At 43.5% G+C, this 20,598-nt stretch overlaps 1 protein-coding gene and 1 long non-coding RNA gene across 4 annotated transcripts in view; both read right to left on the minus strand.

Annotated features, from left to right (window-relative positions):
• Positions 1 to 756: 756 nt before the first annotated feature.
• LOC111980913 (uncharacterized) lies at positions 757 to 5,457 on the minus strand. Of its 3 annotated transcripts, XR_002879520.2 has the most exons (4): positions 4,978 to 5,457; positions 4,454 to 4,523; positions 4,084 to 4,200; positions 757 to 3,962 (listed from the first exon to the last, which is right to left on the minus strand). It is a non-coding gene; the product is annotated as an uncharacterized lncRNA (long non-coding RNA). The 3 variants fall into 3 exon arrangements; XR_002879518.2 differs by lacking the exon at positions 4,454 to 4,523 and having other exon boundaries at positions 758 to 3,962; XR_002879519.2 differs by lacking the exon at positions 4,978 to 5,457 and having other exon boundaries at positions 758 to 3,962; positions 4,454 to 4,971.
• Positions 5,458 to 8,347: 2,890 nt separating this feature from the next.
• Positions 8,348 to 20,598, minus strand: part of LOC111980899 (F-BAR and double SH3 domains protein 2) — a 43,686-nt gene continuing 31,435 nt past the window's right edge. Inside the window, exons 6-20 of the mRNA XM_024011949.2 lie at positions 20,342 to 20,475; positions 20,053 to 20,107; positions 19,795 to 19,923; positions 19,452 to 19,574; positions 16,522 to 16,617; positions 13,689 to 13,805; positions 12,796 to 12,897; positions 11,981 to 12,133; positions 11,224 to 11,349; positions 10,942 to 11,025; positions 10,449 to 10,653; positions 9,895 to 10,142; positions 9,134 to 9,350; positions 8,677 to 8,747; positions 8,348 to 8,559 (exon numbers count right to left, since the gene is read on the minus strand). Coding sequence (XP_023867717.1) covers positions 8,473 to 8,559; positions 8,677 to 8,747; positions 9,134 to 9,350; positions 9,895 to 10,142; positions 10,449 to 10,653; positions 10,942 to 11,025; positions 11,224 to 11,349; positions 11,981 to 12,133; positions 12,796 to 12,897; positions 13,689 to 13,805; positions 16,522 to 16,617; positions 19,452 to 19,574; positions 19,795 to 19,923; positions 20,053 to 20,107; positions 20,342 to 20,475 — 1,947 coding nt within the window. The 3' untranslated portion in view covers positions 8,348 to 8,472. The remainder of the gene's footprint in view (positions 8,560 to 8,676; positions 8,748 to 9,133; positions 9,351 to 9,894; positions 10,143 to 10,448; positions 10,654 to 10,941; positions 11,026 to 11,223; positions 11,350 to 11,980; positions 12,134 to 12,795; positions 12,898 to 13,688; positions 13,806 to 16,521; positions 16,618 to 19,451; positions 19,575 to 19,794; positions 19,924 to 20,052; positions 20,108 to 20,341; positions 20,476 to 20,598) is intronic.

The raw sequence follows: 20,598 nt of genomic DNA on the forward strand, positions 1-20,598 counted from the left end.
TGGAGGTGTAAAACACAAAAGGGATATATTTGCATATGTTATTGTCTTGTGAAGGCTGGCTGAATTCTAGCAAAGAGTATGTTCTTTTATCTCAGTATGTCTAAGGATTCTCCCTTCTCCTGTTTTTGTTTGCTTGGAAAATGTTGATACTGGAGACTTTTCTGAAGAAACTGTATAACCAAGCATTTATAGCGGCTAAGTAATGCATGCCATTAATTGGAAGGTTGGTTATCCTCTCACAATGTCACGTTATATATCACTAGAATTGATTTATTACCAGATTAAGGGTATACTGGGCAACTTTCATAAGGTCTGGATGCCTCATTTGAATAAAGTACGACTAAAGGAGTCTATTGAAAACATGCCCAGGGGAGATACCTATTTAGCCAAAACCAAGCTGCTGGGCTGCTCAGTCCTGGCCATGGTGGTCTGTCGTGCTGTGGGTTGTCTGTACATAAGAATAATAATACAGCCTGTATCACATTTGAACACTTCATCCAAAGTGATTTACCGTAAGACTTAAAAACAGGCCTAAAAACAGGTAATGCTAGCTTGAAGTGGTTGGTGAACGCATTTGGTCAGTAGTGAATAGATAAACCTCATTTTGTCTTATATTGTATAAGCTAAAAACTAAAATTTGATTTGATTTTGGATCACAGGTAAAATGCTGCAATTACATTTACTTGTATTACTCATCAAGAGAAGGGGAGAGGGAGTTTCTTCAACCAAACCCATCTACATCCATCTATCCACTCTCCCCCCACATTCCTCCATACAAGTGCCATCTGTCAACATTACGTAAAAAACCCACTTGAAGCAAATTTAAGCATGGAATTAAACTGATTTAATCAAAGAGCAGTTGAACAAGAGTGAGCAAAACATAGAATGAGGGGGTGCCAACAGAAAAGCAACTCCCCCTAATGTATCCTGTAGAGAGAAAGAGAGAAAGAGAAAGAGCATGTGGCAGTTAAGGGAAATCATGCAAATTCTATGAGAGGGACGCAGTATTAAAACACAAAGTTAACACATAAATAACCTGATGTGGACAACCATTCACAGGCAAACAATTTGAAACTGTCTAAGAGTCATCTATACAGTGCATTAGGAAAGTATTCAGATTCCTTGACTTGTTCCACATTTTGTTATGTTACAGTCTTATTCTAAAATTGATTCAATTAAAACATTTCTCATCAATCTACACACAATACCCCATAATGACAAATTGAAAACTATTTTTTTGAAAATGTTCCAAATCTATAAAAATAAATAAAAGATCCCTTATTTACATAAGTATTCAGACCTTTTGCTATGAGACTCAAAATTGAGCTCAGGTGCATCCTGTTTCCATTGATCATCCTTGAGATGTTTCTACAACTTGATTGGAGTCAATTCAATTGATTGGACATGATTTGGAAAAGCAAAAACCAAGCCATGAAGTGGAAGGAATTGTCCGTAGAGCAGGATTGTGTCGAGGCACAGATCTGGGGAAGGATACAAAAACATTTCTGCAGCATTGAAGGTCCCCAAGAACACAGTGGCCCTCCTCAATCTTAATGGAAGAAGTTTGGAACCACCAAGACTCTCCTAGAGCTGGCGGCCGGACAAACTGAGCAATCCAATGCTCTTAAACGCTAGTAAACTAAATGCATGCTTTTCAACCGTTCGCTGCCCGTACCCGCCCGCCCGACTAGCCTCACCACCCTGGACGGTTCCGACCTAGAATATGTGGACAACTATAAATACCTAGGTGTCTGGTTAGACTGTAAACTCTCTTCCAGACTCATATTTAACATCTCCAATCCAAAATCAAATCTAGAATCGGTTCTATTTCGCAACACAGCCTCCTTCACTCACGCCGCCAAACTTACCCTAGTAAAACTGACTATCCTACCGATCCTCGACTTCGGCGATGTCATCTACAAAATAGCTTCCAATACTCTACTCAGCAAACTGGATGCAGTTTATCACAGTGCGATTCGTTTTGTTACCAAATCACCTTATACCACCCACCACTGCGACCTGTATGCTCTAGTCGGCTGGCCCTCGCTACATATTCGTCGCCAGACCCACTGGCTCCAGGACATCTATAAGTCTATGCTAGGTAAAGCTCCGCCTTATCTCAGTTCACGATAACAACACCCACCCGTAGCACACGTTCCAGCAGGTATATCTCACTGATCATCCCCAAAGCCAACACCTCATTTGGCCGCCTTTCCTTCCAGTTCTCTGCTGCCAGTGACTGGAACGAATTGCAAAAATCGCCGAAGTTGGAGACTTTTATTTCCCTCACCAACTTTAAACATCAACTATCTGAGCAGCTAACCGATCGCTGCAGCTGTACAGTCCATCTGTAAATAGTAGACCCAATCTACCTACCTCACCCCCATACTGTTTTTATTTTATTTAATTTTCTGCTCTTTTGCATACCAGTATCTCTACTTGCACATCATCATCTGCTCATTTATCACTCCAGTGTTAATCTGCTAAATTGTAATTATTCGCTCCTATGGCCTATTTATTGCCTACCTCCTCATGCCTTTTGCACACACTGTATATAGACTTTCTTTTTTCTACTGTGTCATTGACTTGTTTATTGTGTTATTGGCTTGTTTATTGTTTACTCCATGTGTAACTCTGTGTTGTTGTCTGTGTCACACTGCTTTGCTTTATCTTGGCCAGGTCGCAGTTGCAAATGAGAACTTGTTCTCAACTAGCCTACCTGGTTAAATAAATAAAGGTGAAAAAATAATAATAATAATCCGGGGAGAAGGGCCTTGGTCAGGGAGGTGACCGAGAACCCGATGGTCAATCTGACAGAGCTCCAGAGTTCCTCTGTGGAGATGGGAGAACCTTCCAGAAGGACAATCATCTCTGCAGCACTCCACCAAATCAGGCCTTTATGGTAGAGTGGCCAGACAGAAGCCACTCCTCAGTAAAAACACGACAGCCCGCTTGGAGTTTGCCAAAAAGCACCGAAAGACTGAGACCATGAGAAACAAGATTCTCTGGTCTGATGAAACCAAGATTTAACTCTTTGGCCTAAATGCCAAGCATCACGTCATGTCTGGAGGAAACCTGGCACCATCCCTACAATAAAGCATGGTGCTGGCAGCATCATGCTGTGGGGATGGTTTTCAGCGGCAGGGACTGGGAGACTAGTCAGGATCGAGGGAAAGATGAACAGAGAAAAGTAGAGAGATCCTTGATATAAACCTGCTCCAGAGGGCTCAGGACCTCAGACTGGGCTGAAGGTTCACCTTCCAACAGGACAATGACCATAAGCACACAGCCAAGACAATGCAGGAATGGCTTCGGGACAAGTCTCTGAATATCCTTGAGTGGCACTGCCAGAGCCCGGACTTGAACCCGATTGAACATCTCTGGAGAGACCTGAAAATAGCTTTGCAGCGACGCTCCCCATCTAACATGACAGAGCTTGTAAGGATCTGCAGAGAAGAATGGGAGAAACTTCTCAAATACAGGTGTGCCAAGCTTGTAGCGAGGATGTAATCGCTGCCAAAGGTACTTCAACAAAGTACTGAGTAAAGGATCTGAATACTTATGTAGATGTTCCTGTTAACATTTTTTTTTTATATATATATAAATGAGCAAAAAAAATACACGTTTTGCTTTGTCATTACGGGGTATTGTGTGTAGATTTGTGAGGAAAATAAACAATTTAACACATTTTAGAATAAGGCTGTAACGTAACAAAATGTGGAAAAAGTCAAGGGTTCTGAATCCTTTCTGAATACACTGTAGGTACTACCACAAGACATGAGAGATGGAGACACCTTGAGAGCATCATGCATAACAGGAAGTGTAAAGGGCTTTCCTTGAAAGATGGGGGAGGAGGGGAGGGTCTCAGCTGAGGTCCAAGCATTCTGATATGTTCTGTCCAGTTGTTCCTCAAACAGGCCTGCAGGTGCCATCAACCAGCCTACATACTATCTGTGAGTGAACTGTGAGAATGGTCAAGACAGAGAAGAGATTAATGAATCACTGTTGAGCATTCCATTTAAAATAGTCATATTCTTTCAGAACAGTAGGGTACAGCAGAATTAAAGAGATATGCTGATTTACAGTCATGGGGCCAGGCTTATTGCTTCGCATCAGGGTGTTGTAGGAGACAGTAGTGCAGGACCTTGAGAATATCATGTCGACTGGATAGGGCTGAGTGACTGAACTGTGTGAATGGTCCTGGGGGGGGGTGGGGGAAGAGAGAAGAGAGAGAGAGAGAGAGAGAGAGAGAGAGAGAGAGAGAGAGAGAGAAGGGTCAGTAATCAAGTAATATCAGACTGGCTCTGTATCATTGATCATCAGCCCCTCCCCCCCCAGACAAGGGGTATACATTCCAAGAAGCATACATTCCAAGAAGTAGGCCAATTGTAGTGAGCAGGTAGAATGTTTGTGAAGTATACCCATAGCAATAAAAAGGCACATTTTAACTTACTGTATCGGCTGATGTAACTACATGAAGTTCATGATGATCTGCTCAGATGCAATACTGTGCCCTTCTCCTGCTGTAACATTCAGGACACACACACACACCAACTGCTACTCTCTGTTATTATCTATGCATAGCCACTTTAATAACTCTACCTACATTTACATATTACCTCGACTGGCCGGTACCCCCTGTATATAGTCTCGCTACTGTTATTTTACTGCTGCTCTTTAACTACTTGTTACTTTTATTATTCATGTTTTTTTAACTGCATTGTTGGTTAGGGGCTTGTAAGTAAGCATTTCACTGTAAGGTCTACACCTGTTGTATTTGGCGCATGTGGCTAATAAAATTTGATATATAGCTTCACTGGATATTGTTGCATGTGTAAGCAATAGCAAAGTTAGCCTTGCAAAGTGCCAGATAGTAAATATCTGTCACTTTTAACTAAGTAATAATGAACAGCAGTTACTAAACACAGCCAGAAGGTCTAGCTAAATTAGCTACAGAAAGAAATGGAGAAATCTCACCTTCTTCAGCAGGTAGCTCTGCCCGGGCAGCTTCATCTTGTAGCATGTTGAGAGGCTAACTTACTTCCACTTGCTACTACTAGTTAGCATGACTATAGCCAGTGGTCATGTAGGGCTAGCTAGCCAGCCTGTTAGCTAGTCAATAGCCAGCCAGTGCTAGCTAGCCAGCTACTGCAAACCAACTCTGTGCAGATGTAGAGATTGTTCTATTGGCAAGCTAACTTCATGAGAAGTTCTGCATCTTAGCTAACATGAGCATTTTTATCTTCCTGTCACACAATAAATCATTTGTGCTGTAAACATCCCCCCAAACAAAACGAAAATCGGAAATAAAGTGTTATATAAAGGAAAGGAATAAAGGAAAAAAGCCATTTTCCGATTTTCAAATTCAGAAACGAGCCGTTTTCGTTTTTTCACGTCGTCTTTTGAATCAATTAACCAATGAATGGAAGATACACAGACCAAACCAGCCTGCCACGATTCTGGTTGTCACTAGTTACCACAGCCACAAAGTCACAAACCATGACTATTTCTACAATTTATCTTATTAAAAAGTTTTATACCTAACCTTAAACAAAAAATCGAATTGTTTTAATGAATATTTTATGATCAAATAAAATAAAATGTTATGGTCACATACGTGTTGAGCAGATGCTATTGCTATAGGGTGTAGCGAAATGCTTGTGCTTCTAGTTCCCCACAGTGCAGCAATATCTAACAAGTAATATCTAACAATTTCACAACAAATACCTAATACACAAATCTAAGTAAAGGAATGTAATTAAGAATATATAAATACATGGACGAGCAATGTCAGAGCGACATAGACTAAGATAAAGTAGATAATATAGAATACAGTATACATATGTAAACATTAAAGTGACATTATTAAGTGATTAGTGTTCCATTTATTAAAGTGGCCAATGATTTTAAGTCTGTATGTTGGCAGCAGCCTCTCTGTGCTAGTGGTAGCTATTTAGCAGTCTGGTGACCTTGAGATAGAAGCTGTTTTTCAGTCTCTCAGTCCCAGCTTTGATGCACCTGTACTGACCTCTCCTTCTGGATGAAAGCGGGGCGAACAGGCAGTGGCTCGGGTGGTTGTCCTTGATGATCTTTTTGTCTTTCCTGTGACATCGGGTGCTGTAGGTGTCCTGGAGGGCAGGTAGTTTGCCCCCGGTGATGCGTTGTGCCGAACGCACCACCCTCTGGAGAGCCCTGCGGTCGTGGGCGGTGCAGTTGCCGTACCAGGCGGTGATACAGCCCGACAGGATGCTCTCGATTGTGCATCTATAAAAGTTTGAGGGTTTTAAGAGACAAGCCAAATTTCTTCAGCCTCCTGAGGTTGAAAAGGTACTGTTGCGCCTTCTTCCCCACACTGTCTGTGTGAATGGACCATTTCAATTTGTACGCTGATGGAACTTAACTTGCCACCTTCTCCACTGCTGTCCCGTTGATGTGGATAGCGGGGTGCTCCCTCTGTTGTTTCCTGAAGTCCACGATCATCTCCTTTGTTTTGTTTACGTTGAGTGAAAGTTTATAGCCAATGTTGACTTCGTGTCTGTGGCATCTAATGGAAACCCACGATTATTTTGTGAAATGTTGAATAAAACAGAACAAAATGTGATTTCAGCTAATTTTATTCCATATTTATTTTAACAAAAAGAAATCTTAATATCCAATGAAATAATTTAGAATTGCTGCAGATGCTACATCAGAATGGGCCGTTTGTTTCTACCGTATCTCTGAAGATACTGAAAATAAATCAGGAACATAATGACAAAAAACTACTTCATGGTTGTGACAAAGTATTTCACAACCACATGTACTTTTTCAATATAACAGGGTAAACTTCAAAATAAGTTTGACATTCAAATCTCAAGGAGATCAACGAGAACACAGCAACGTGGCTGACAGATTCCTGATTTCCTATGATCAACAATTTATACGTTTCCGTATGTTTTAATCCTTAATGTAAAATTTCTGCACAGCTATCCATCTCAAAGCTCTGTAAACTATTAATATTTAAATGATACAATTAAAAAGCATACTTCAAATAAAATCAATCATACCTCCCAACGTAAACAAATATATATTTTTTGGCGACATAAATCAAATGCATTTCTCAAGGAGAACAATACTCATACCGATATAGATGGAGCAAAAAAAAAATTAAGTAGACAAACAATGCAGCAACCAAGAGAGAGACCAAGCAGCAATACTGAAAAGGGCTTTAACAGAATATCAAAAAAGTGCTTCAGTATTTCAGTCAGTTCACATTTCCTGTAGGTAATTAGGAACTATGGTGATTCTCCTCCGGGAACTTTAAGGCACGTCTGACTCATGGTCTGACCCAGGGATGCACCGCACAACTGCAAATCACCTTGCGATGCTTTCCATCTTGAACTGCGACCCAGTCTGCATTCCTGACTGAAAAAACTATTCTCACCAGCAACCAGCATTGGCTAGTTTACGCCTAGATTAGTATTGATGACAACATAGTTAGATCCTTGTTTTTACAACAAAAAGTAGCTCAAAATAAGTCTACATTTACTCATACATACACTATAGACTGCCCCTGGCAATCTTGAAATGTCCCAAGTTTTAACACAAGGAAGTTGTACAAATACATTTAGAAGAGTAGTAAATTTACGTGTCAGGGGCAGTTTTGTTCTAGTTTCACAGTGTGACCCAGATTTTGCCCTCAATGGGGCTATTCCTATCTTAAACAATTACACCCCTCCAAAATTGCCACTTTTCCCTTGTTTATGAAATGTTGGAAACACTTTTTAAAGAAGTATTTCAGGTACAGGAGTGATACCCGCCTCTACCGTGTTGTCAATTTCCCTGAAATGTGCGGAGACAACAATAACACAATAACACAATCTACCAAGAACCAAACAGAGATCTGGCTTGGACTTTAGCTGTGTTTTTTTTAAAACATTGTGAGAGATGTACAATCCTCTCACAAAATTAGCAACACTTTGTTGTATAGTAATCCAATGCCGATATCTTGCTCGAACAACAAGGCAAGACCCCCCCATTGCTCAATTCCCAGTTATGAAGGCGAGGGAGCTAGCCAGAGAGAGAAAAAGAGAAAGAGGTAGAGAGAGCAAGAAAACACAGTGTTAGAATACAGCACAGAGAAAAAGAGGTAAAGACCAAGGAAAAAGATGGGTAACAGAGAAAAATAATAAAGAGAACTAGAAAATGGGATGTGGGGTTGGAATTTGGAAACGGTGTCAATTGCACAATTATTTGGGTTCTCCGCACCGCACAACGTTTCAGCCCTACTGGCTCTGGACTGTGTGGAGGCTGTCTCTTATACACATCTAGATGTGTATAAGAGACAGGGAGTGGGGATAGCCCCTGGTTGGTTCAGGGGCTCTGGAGCCTGTTGTCTCTCCCTGGAGGGGGGGGGGGGGGGGGGGTCAGTCGGTCAGGGACCTGGATCCACCAGGTCTGATCTGGTTGTGGGTGGCAGCCACGGCGGCGTCGTTACACCAGCGTGATCTCCACTTCCTCCCTCTTCTTCACCTGGCCACGAGGCTGCTGTGGCTTGGGGGGCGGCGGAGCAGCGCGGACCTGTCCATAACATACAAACAAGCTAGGTTATTCCTTTGAGCGCCAAGTGAACCTCAACAACGAGTCTTTTCAAACCGGACAAGGGTCAGTATCCATACAGTGTGTGTGGTGACTTACAGGTCGAATGGTGCCCCCCGCACCACCATCTGTTGGGTACCTGGGGGGCTGGGTGGAGTTCTGGGCAGGACCTGAAGGTGAGGGGGGCACACAGAGTCATCATCACCACGTCTTGGCATCGGAATCACTACAGGGTAGTGACATTGTGCCTTAATGAACACAACCCAGATGTGTCAAATCTCAGAATGAGGACTCTTAAAATCCATGCTGTTGTTTATTACTTGTCCATGTCCCTACTTTTTTACATGGTCTATTTTGTGTGCATTTATTATAATAAATAACATAGCCTGGTCCCAGATCTGGTTGTTCCGTCTTACCAACTCCTATGTTTGTTGTCATGCCATGGACTATAATACAGCACAAAACAGATCTGGGACCAGGCAATGAATGATATGCATTGCGATAACATTTGAAGTGCAAAATAATAAATAGTCAGCCTTTGAGGAGTGGTTCTTACTTTGCAAGTGGCCTTTGAGTGGTGCGGGCGGTGGCCTATGGTGGCTGTTGATGGAGGGGGGGCGGGGTGTGGGGGAGGCGCTGGCACTGGAGGGGCTGGACTGGGGCGAGGGCAGAGTGGGGGTCAGGAGGGGGCTGCTCTGACAAGGGCTGCTGTGGAACGGGCCCAGAAGGAAGGGACTCTGTGGAGAGTACTCGGAAAGAGGAACGGGGGACGCCTGGAAGACAGAGCACACCACAGAATTAAATAAAACAGTAAAATATTGATTACTGTTACACAGTATCTTTATGACGTATACTGTATGGATGAGAATGTGAGCCGTGAGAACCTTCCCCCCCCCATTCATTCATTCATTCATTCATTCATGGATTCATGAGTGTAAACAGCATAGAGATAGTTAGAGGACACAACATTGCATCTGTCCCATTATGGCGTCTGTGATAGCATGGGCAGCGCCGTTGAGGCCACCTCCATTTTGTAGTGGTACATTGTCTTCTACTACTTCTATGAGTTGGTAAACAAACTGAAAGGATGTAGTGTGTAGTTTGAACAGCTATAAAGCAAAGGTTGGCTCCTGATAAGGAAGGATCACATAATTCCATCCAGGTTAACCCATAGGAAGTCCCACCCAGTTGACTAGTTCAACAAAATGGTGAAAATCCTCAATGGTGCTGCCCATGCTAAAACGGGATTTTGGGCACTAGTCCTCTATCCATCTGTATGGTAAACAACTCCTAGGGTGATTGCATACATGTGTGTACCTGCGGATTGCTGCTGGCTTCTCCTGAGACGTCGCCATTCTCGCTGTCTCCACCGGCACCACCCACTGCCAGAAGGTCCTCCACAAGCACAGCAGGGAAGACACCCACAGTGCCATTGAACTCGCCCTCCCAGAAACCGTCATCCTCGTAGGTCTCGCGGCTCAGCACACGGATGATGGCGCCCTCAGGAAACGAGAGCTCCTCACCTGTCTGGCCCGCGTAGTCGTACAGGGCCTTGGCGAAGCACACTGAGGGTGGCAGAGGGGGAGAGAGCGGAGGTGAAAATGGGAGGTGGAATAGGGAAGGAGATAGAGGGGGAAGAGAGAGTAAGAGAGCAAGGAAGAGATCAAAATGAAGAGAACATTTAAAAAAGAAATGGTCACAACATCTCAATGACATTGTTTATTCAACGTGGGGCGAATCCTAACTTTTACTTAAATCCAATTTCCTTTCATCTCCCACTGACATCAATGCATGACTAAGTGAAAATCGGACTTAAGAGAATGTTGAGTCATGCTGCTCCAAACGTTTCGGCCAAATTCACTGTCTCTCACCACCGCTGGAGTCTCCGTTGACGATAGGTGTGCCCGGCGTGTGCAGCTCTGACTCGTCTAGCTCGGGCTCGGTAGAGTTACTGGAGGAGTGGGAGCGAGCGTCCAGGGCAGCCAGAGACTGGAGCATGCTCATTAGGCTGTTGGACGAGGGCAGCTGCAGGTACTTCTCCGGGACGTAGCCCACCTGGCCCGTCTGGTTCCTGGCCTAGAAACAATGTTGGAACACACACACACACACACACACACGGTTATCGTCAGTGAGTAGGGCACACCGCAGCAACATGTTTTGTAATGGAAAACAAAACAAAGTTCTTATTGAACAAGTTGAAGTAGTACCTCCCTATTTCACTCGGTTTCAAAAAGTTCTCTCCTCACTGGACACAACCCCTGGTGTGTACAGTAGGCGTATGATATGACTTCAGAGTACATCTTGCTTTATTCTAGTTAAAACACAAACTGTGAGGTAGTGCCACTCTTGAAAAGCGCTCTGTACCTTGACCCAGTCCTCCATGTCCCCATCATCGATAACCTCCAGCACCTCCTGTTCCTCGATGGTCAGCTCGTCTGGCTGAGACGCCTGGGAGAGAAGGGAGAGGAAAGAGGTAAATTCCGTTAATATATTATAGGTTGGAGCTGCGTGCTGCTCACAGGACCTATATGGTATGAGGTACGGTACCATACTGCACCGCATCCAAGGCGCTGAGTTAATTGCCAGCTTAAAGATGATAATAGGAAAGCACTCTGTGTGTGTGGGTGTGTGTGTGTGTGTGTGTACCTTGTATGAGTAGAGCACTTTGCAGGTGAGGGGGTAGTTCCTGAGGGTACTGGAGGGGCTGGAGCTGCTGTCGTCCAACACCTCTCCACTATCTTCATCCTCCTCCCTCTCTAGGTCACCTGTACCCTAAAAACACACACACAGCATGTTGTAGAGGACCCCTTTGAGCAAGGGAAGCCGCAGAATCGATACTTGATCACCTAGTGCAGGAGTGTCAAACTCATTCCATGGAGGGCCTAGTGTCTGCTGGTTTTTTGTTTCTCCTTTCAATTATGACTTAGACAACCAAGTGAGGGGAGTCCCTTGCTAATTAATGACCTTAATTCATCAATCAAGTAATTAATGACCTTAATTCATCAATCAAGTGCAAGGGAGGAGCGAAAACCTGCAGTCACTCGGCCCTCCGTGGAATGAGTTTGAGACATGACATAGTGAGAAGGTGATTTGTAGATCAGTGATCAGTGACTGCAAAATTTGTAGCCTTGTTAAACCATCCTGATCTCGCAAGCTCACATGCTGTTAGTTTGGTTTCACAAGGCTAGTCAATCTCAAAACACAAACGCAGCACAGGCTAAGCTAGCACCTTAAGGTTGAGAAACAGTGTCTTAAAGACACCCCTCAGCTCCCTTATGGGATTTAACTGAGACCGGCAAATTCCAGTAGGCAGGTATAAAGGGGACAAAATGACAAATTGAGATGCATTTGTGTGTATGAAATTTTGTCTCGTATTTGAATACATGTGTGTTTTGTGACTCACGGAGAGTGAAAGATCATGGGCATTTAGGTTGGCCCACCGCTCGTTCTCCAGCTCCTCCATCACCTGGTTCATGGCGCTCTTCAGCCACGTCTCCACTGTGATGCCTGCCTCTCTCAGTAGAGCCAGACGAGCATCCGCCTTCAGCTTCACGGTCTGGAGTTAGTGACATATTATAAATTTCATGCTTATTTTGTCATATTATGAATTTCATGCTTATTCCCTCCTAATTCCAGGAATCTACGAACTGGGATTTCTGAAAAACCTGGGATTTTGCAACCCTAGTAATGGCTCATGCTATAATAAAAAGCTCCATTAGAACTATGTTGGATGTATTCTGCCTTATCCACCAACAGGGGGCATCAGAGGCAAGAGACACTAAGGTGAGAACCTGCTGGCCCACTGATAAACAAACCTCAGTAAGGGATCACACACACACACGTGAGCACTGGTGGAATCGTAACCATGGTCTCCTGCTCAGGAAACCAACGTCTCCTTCTTGGGCCAAGGGTGACAGATTTTAAGCCGCAGGCAGGGCTACCTCATTGCTCCCGAGTGGCGCAGCGGTCTAAGGCACTGCATCTCAGTGCTAGAGGCGTCACTACAGACACCCTGGTTCGAATCCAGGCTATATCACGGCCTGCCGTGATTGGGAGTCCCGTAGGGCGGCACACAATTGGCCCAGCGTTGCCCGGTGTAGGCCGTCATTGTAAATAAGAATTTGTTCTTAACGGACTTGCCTAGTTAAATAAAGGTTAAATAAAAAAGTTTAAAAATCCCAACAATCCTACTAAACTTCACTACACACACAAGTTTACCTCTGCTCTCCGCAGGTTCTCCCTGGCCTCCTCCATCTTGAGCTCTAGCTCGCTGCGGTTCTGCTCCGACAGCCCCTGTTGGGTCCCATAGTCCTCCAGGGTCTGAAAGGTCACAGGTAACATGTAGAGAACAAACCAATCTTAATGGCTGCGTCTGAAATGGCGCCCTATTCCCTGCATAGTGCACTTTGTACAGTAGTGAATAGGGTTACATTTCAGACACAACCTATGACAAATCTTAAAAGAAACTACACCACCACACAATGAAAAGGAGGAACCAAATCACAATCAAAAGCAGGAAATGCTAAAACAATAGGGCCATGAAAATGAGAAACGCTGAAATAATCAAGCAATAAATGGTAGACAACATTACAGTGAATAGAAGAAATTGTAAAACTCTCACAGATAAAACATGACTCATTTAATATCATTTCAAGTAATGGGGTTGTTAAAGGGCCATGTTACATCCTGGTTTACTGGAAAACACTTGTCAGAGTTTGTCCAAGAACTGCCTACATCCGTTATCTTATCACCAAGTTTTAACAACAAACCATCAGGCCAGTAGGGCGATGGTCGAACGTTTCCTAAACGTTATCACTTCCCTTCCCTCTGACACAGTGCAAGCATCATAAAACGGATTAATTATTAGTATTTTATATTGGGTGAATGATATCTCCGTGTTGAGTCAGTTGGAAGTGTACTGAGGTTGAACAAATCTGAGCCCGTATTCATAAAGTCTATGAGTCCATGTAATCTTATCTAAAAGGCAGAAAACTTTTCCTAGATCAGCACTCCTACTCTGAGACACTTAGTGAATATAGGCTATCCCTCGCTCTCGCTCTCACTTTTTTTTTCTTTTTCTATCCCTTTCTCTTTTCCTCCCTCTCTCTCACCCTCTGACTGTGGATGATGCTCTTGTGTTCTCGCGCCACTCGGGTCGCCCACTTCCGTGCCTCCTTATCCAGACTGTGCTCCTCCACTGTGCCACTCTCCTTCTGCAACTGCCCCACCTAGTGACCAGGGATGATGTATAGGGGAGGGAGAGAGTTTAATAATAATTGATAATATTCAGCTAAACATATTCAGCGTCCGTATATCTGTCCGTGCATCTATTAAAATAAGTCAAAAAGACATATATAATATATGGTACATATAAAACAGACATATTCAGACATAAAACAGACACATTCACCTAAATATTTAATGGTTGGATATTGGAGCTGATATTCGTTTGAGGGTGAATGTTGGCAAATATTATGAGATTCGATTTTTGAGAAATTAACTCAAGGCGGCGTAGTAAAAACATTATTCCACTATTGAGGCAGACGGCGAAACAGTGTGTGTTTGTGTCGAAAGGAAAACAACCTAGAGGAAAACACTTCCTCTATGGATGACCTCACAAGAGGAACACAGCCAATCCACGCATCCCAATGGGATGAGAGGCAATGTCTCTAAATCAGGGATGTAATCAGTACAACATGTGAAATGTCTGATATTTGCTCGGGGGTAGGTTGATTCCAATAATATAGGATTAGAAGGCGATCAGAAAAACATACATTTCAGATTAAAATGGAATAATCTTGTGCTTATTTCTCTCCACAACTCATCTACAAGGCCTGAAGTCTCGGTCCAGGCCTATCTGATGTGTAATGTGATATGTTCTGAACATTGCAAAATATAAACGAATAGAGCTGACACGGTTCTCTAGTCTACATGACCGACAATCATATTTGTTCTACACAATAGACTTATATCAGAACGTTCTGTAACACTAAGGGTTCATTATCCACCAAACAGAAGAAAACTTACTGAAACGGGGAGGGACGTCCCTGGACTTGTCTAATAATCAAACGCTCATTCTTGTTTCCTAATACAAAATGATTTGAAACATTTTCCATTGCACTCTGTAATGAACAGAGATCACTGGCCATCTGATGGACACACGCAACAGGACCACAAAGTTTGGTCTCACCTCTCCTCAGGAGGTGTATAGGTCAACTCCTATGACTGATGATGACCCCTGGCATGATTCATGCGCACACAGCTGACCTCTAATCTCTGAGCCCTGACAAAATAATAAACACAGTCCAAATGGCTAAATGTATAATTATGAGTGCATTCAGCGAGAGAGAGGCAGAGAGCTCTTCGGTCACGATAATATGCGCTTTTATCTATTCTAAAACACAGACACCCCTACCATTTGTGTTTCAAAAATTTGCACATTGTTAAAACACTGTACACAGCTGATAACATTATAAATGCCTTTATCTTTCAGAAACCTTTGTAGATGCAATATTTAAATCAAATTTTATTGGTCACATACAAATAGTTAGCAGATGTTAATGCGAGTGTAGCAAAATGCTTGTGCTTCTAGTTCTGACAGTGCAGTAATATCTAACAATTCCCCAACAACTACCTAATACACACAAATCTAAAGGGGTGAATGAGAATATGTACATATTTATATCTGGATGAGCGATGGCCGAGTGGCATAGGCAAGGTGCTGTAGAAGGTATAAAATACAGTATATACATATGAGTAATGTAAGATATGTAAACATTTTTAAAGTGGCATTGTTTAAAGTGACTAGTGATCCATTTATTAAAGTGACCAGTGATTGGGTCTCAGTGTAGGCAGCAACCTCTCTGAGTTAGTGATTGCTGTTTACTGTTCATTTCTAGTTTGTTTTGTTTCTTCACATTTTTATGTTTTGAATTACATGTCAATAAAACCCATTTCAATTACATGTCAGTAAAGCCCCTTTGAATTGAGAAAGCGATACCGTGCGAGAAAGAGCCAGAGCAAAAAAGAACAGAGAAAGCGCGCGAGGGAGCCAGCGAGGGAGAGCGAGCGCTATTCAATGTGGACCATGCGTAAGGCCAATAAATCAATGAAGGAGGGCCACACTGAGTTACTTTTAGAGGCCGAGGCAGTCAGTGGTGGAAGGGTGGAGGTGGGGGGCTGGAGTGAGTCTCCCTCACAATGCCCCTTTTTCACAGACGGCCTGCCTCTTTCAGTGCTGTTATTTTCCGGATACCTCTGTCACATTGTGCAGGGAGGGGAAAGGGGGGTAGGTTTGAGGGAGGTAGAGGGTGCAACTGCATCACTAAATGTTTTCTTTAGGAACAGGCCACCGCTTGTTTCACTACCAACGGAAAACAACGAGGGTCTTGGAGACAAACACCCTCTGCAGGCAGCAGAAGGTGCGGATAAGTGCACTGGCGGGCAGACGGACTGACTGGCAGGCTGGGTCAGTTGAGAACATGTTCCTCTCGGGCTCGCATGCACACCATATACATATACATACACACCATAAACCATACAAACAAACCTGCGTGCAACACACACACTCACCAAAACACACACATCGCATGTAATGAACGTCACTGTCATTTAACAGCTTTGCTTCCTCCCTCATAGGTCCACTACTGGGGTTGATTTTACAAATCACAATCCTGTCTCGCAATGCCTTAGCCAGCTACGCCAAAGAAAAGCTAGCAATTCAATGGCATGGGTAGAGGCATTTCAAGTCGAGGAGTGAGCCTACAAATTCAACTTGGTTACACATACGCACAAGCATGTACGGTAGAGCAGGTTAGCTAGCCTAGCGGTGAAGAAGGACCAGTGGTTCTACAAGAGGGTAGCTTTAGCATAGCTAGTGTGTAGCGTAGCACTAGCCACCACGTTCCATGAGAGAAGTAGCATTAGCGTAGTACTACTACCCACCGTGTCAGTGTTGATGGGCTGGAAGAGGATGGCTGGGGTACTGTGGAACACTTGGTTCTGCTGTACAAACTGCTGCTGGTGGAAGTCCTGCATCATCTGAAGAGAACACACGAACATACGCAGATGCACACACACATGCAGACACGCGCACACACGCAGACACGCACACATAGCCATTTAGTTAACCTCATAATACAGCACAATAGAAGCAACTGATAATCTGAAAGAGGCATAAAGGGATTAGAATAGATTAAAGTCATTATCATGACAGAAGAGGCCTTAAACTCCTTTGAGAGTTTATTATGTCATCGGCGAGCGACCACACTGTTCTTATTTAAGCCAGGGCCATCGAAGGACCACTGACGGTCAGAGCAGAGTGTAGCATGACCTAAAGTCACAGGGGAGCATTCACGGTCACCTCAAGGGTCATAGGAAGATTACCAGAGAGAGGTCAAAACTATATACCCACACACACAGCCTGCTGTGGCGTCACAGTGAAAGAGGAACCATATGAGTCAGCCGGTAGAAATCTGACCCCTCTGTGGGATTTGGCACCTACAGCTCACTGCCTCCCTGCATATACACAGTACCAGTCAATAGAATCATGCAGTAACCAGAAAAAGTGTTCTTCAAAGTAGCCACCCTTTGCCTTGATGACAGCTCTGCACACTCTTGGCATTCTCTCAACCAGCTTCACGAGGTAGTCACCTAGAATGCATTTCAATTAACAGGTGTGCCTTGTTAAAAGTTAATTTGTGAAATGTCTTTCCTTCTTAATGCGTATCAGGCAATCAGTTGTGTTGTGACAAGGTAAGGGTGGTATACAGAGGATAGCCCTATTTGGTAAAAGACCAAGTCCAAATTATGGCAAGAACAGCTCAAATAAGCAAAGAGAAACAACAGTCCATCATTACTTTAAGACATGAAGGTTTGTCAATCCGGAACATTTCAAGAACTTTGAACGTTTCTTCAAGTGCAGTCGTAAAAAACATCAAGCTCTATGATGAAACTGGCTCTCATGAGGACCGCCACAGGAAAGGACGACCCAGAGTCACCTCTGTTGCAGAGGATAAGTTCCTTAGAGTTACCAGCCTCAGAAATTGCAGCCCAAATAAATGCTTCACAGAGTCTCTCTGAACATCAACTGTTCAGAGAGACTGTGTGGATCAGGTCTTCATGATCAAATTGCTGCAAAGAAACCACTACTAAAGGACACCAATAAGAAGAAGAGACTTGCTTGGGCCAAGAAACACAAGCAATGGACATTGGACCGGTGGAAATCTGTCCTTTGGTCTGATGAGTCCAAATTTGAGATTTTTGGTTCCAACCGCCATGTCTTTGTGAGACGCAGAGTAGGTGAACGGATGATCTCTGCATGTGTAGTTCCCACCATGAAGCATTGAGGAGGAGGTGTGATGGTGTGGGGGTGCTTGCTGGTGACACTGTCTGTGATTTATTTAGAATTCAAGGCACACTTAACCAGCATGGCTACCACAGCATTCTGCAGCGATACACCATCCCATCTGGTTTGCGCTTAGTCCCACTATCATTTGTTTTTCAACAGGACAATGACCCAACACACCAACAGGCTGTGTAAGGGCTATTTGATCACCCAACTTCAACCCAATTGAGATGGGTTGGGATGAGTTGGACCGCAGAGTGAAGGAAAAGCAGCCAACAAGTGCTTAGCATATGGTGGAAACTCCTTCAAGACTATTGGAAAAACATTCCAGGTGAAGCTGGTTGAGAGAATGCCAAGAGTGTGCAGAGCTGTCATCAAGGCAAAGGTTGGCTACTTTGAGGAATCTAAAATATATTTTGATTTGTTTAACACTTTTTTAGTTACTACATGATTCCATATGTGTTATTTCATTGTTTTGATGTCTTCACTAATATTCTTCAAGGTAGAAAATACTAATAATAAAGAAAAACCCTTGAATAGGTGTCCAAACTTTTGACCGGTACTGTACGTTCATGCTGGGTTGAGCGTAAACTACAGTCATGTTACAGAAACACAAGATGACCCCAAGAGCACCGGACTAAGATCGCTGAGGGGTAACTGAATAGCTAGGAAGACAACAGCGTATTGGGATAAGTAATTAGTAATGTCTAAATCTTTAAAGCTAGAATCCATAGTTGCTACACACATTTTTGGACTTAAATGATATTATACCCATAGATTTTAAGAATATAATTTATGAATGCCTCATGAGCTTTGTTCAATGGTCGTACCCCATCAGAACCCAAAATATAAGCTTGCTTTACTCCAATGTTTGGAAACAACGTAAACAAACACTTGTATAGCCTCAAAACATGGTTAAAACTATACATTTGATATCATGGAGGGTCAGTCTTTGCATGCATAACTCTCCAGCCCCATCCCTTAGCTTTTTAGCAAAACAGGGGTGGGGAGTTACTTTGTTATTGTTTAAATGAACAATTCTAGCTTTAAAAGAAAAATATGGACCTAAACAATGGTATACATGCTAACTTGACCATCTGGGTTTTGAACCTGGGTCTCCTGCACACTCTGAGCTAAAGCCTAGGCATTAGCTCGGGGGAGTTAACGCAATCCTTCAGCTTTCAGGCAAGGTTCTGGACGAACCACCTGTTACACCGACTTCCCAGCATTCTCTGCATAGAAACTCTCTCCCAAAGTAAAAAAAAACCTCCAATAAAAGCCTGGTTTGTGCTGTATAGCCAATATCATTAGACCATAGGAGTTGGCAAGACAGCACAAACAGATCTTGGTCCAGGCTAGTTCAATGAAGGATAATACCTGCGGCCATTAGTATCAAGCATCTCAGAATTCCCTGTTCAAGTTCCATTTCCTATACATTTTTCATCTAAAAAGCAAAACTGATTCTGGATCAGCGCTCCTTCGAGACACTTGACACATACGGCCACTGGGCTAGTTTGCGTGCGCTCACCCCGTTGGAGCTCTCCAGGAGGATGTTGAAAGTGTTGTGAACAGCCTGGTAGGACTCAAGCTCCATCTGGCACAGAGAGACCAGGTAGTCCTTCACCTGCTCATAGATGCTCCCATCCAGGACCTGAGGAGCGCAGTAAACAGGGAAAGAACTTAACTTGTAATTTATCAGTAATGCAGCAATAACCCTCCATCTCACTCACTCGCACACTGGTGGTGGCGTTCCAGGTAGCCTGTTTTTGCAGTCATGCTAACTATAACACAACAATCACCTGAGATATGAGGCAACTGCAATTTTCTTTTAGCTGAAATGCCCCCATACTTTGTGTGTGCCAACGCCTCACCTTAATGCAGTCGATCAGGTCAGTGTCGTAGTAGCGCTGCTGGTGAGCGTTAGCCGCAGCTAGCGTGAGGAGATAGTCGTTCCTGGCATGGGTGGCTTTGGAGTTACACTCACTCCTCTTGGCTTTCAGCTGAAAACATGCACATCAGTAACTTAGTTTGATAGTTGTATTTTTTTTCCTTTCCATTCCCATATGCACTTGAGTTTGTAGTCATGGCCAATTGGCCATACATAAAATGGATTCATTTAATTCTCTCACCTTTACACTTGCCCTCTGCAGACTGGACCTGGATTGGAAGAGACTCAGTTTGGACCTGGACAGAACAGAAGGAGAGATGGAACATGTATGTGAACAGTCACACAAGACCAATGATTCCCTATAGTCTTTTACATTGTCACTACTGTACATTCGTGAGGATTGGATAGGTAGCATTATGGCAATAGCTCCACCTTTCCCTCAGATTTGTTACCCATCTGATCCTCTCAAATCTCCACAAGGCCGTAGGGGTACGATTTTTTTGTTTGTGTGTGTGTGTGCGTGCAATTACTTGGCGTCCTGCTCGGCCTTGTCCCTGACGGCCTGGGCCATGGTCTCTGTTTCCTGGTACTTCTTCCTGGTCTTAGCCAGCTCCTTCACCGAGTCCTGCAGCTCCGCCTGCACCAGCATCAGCTGGTCAATACACTGAACAAATAACCAGAGGGCATACTGGTCAGTACACTGGAGAATAGTGCTGAGCGATTAACCAACTTTTCTGGGGGTTTTCTGTTATTAAATTTATTGACCGATGTCGGTTCAATTACTTGA

Source organism: Salvelinus sp. IW2-2015, linkage group LG20 (genome assembly GCF_002910315.2).
Source record: "Salvelinus sp. IW2-2015 linkage group LG20, ASM291031v2, whole genome shotgun sequence".
Taxonomy (NCBI): Eukaryota; Metazoa; Chordata; class Actinopteri; order Salmoniformes; family Salmonidae; genus Salvelinus; species Salvelinus sp. IW2-2015.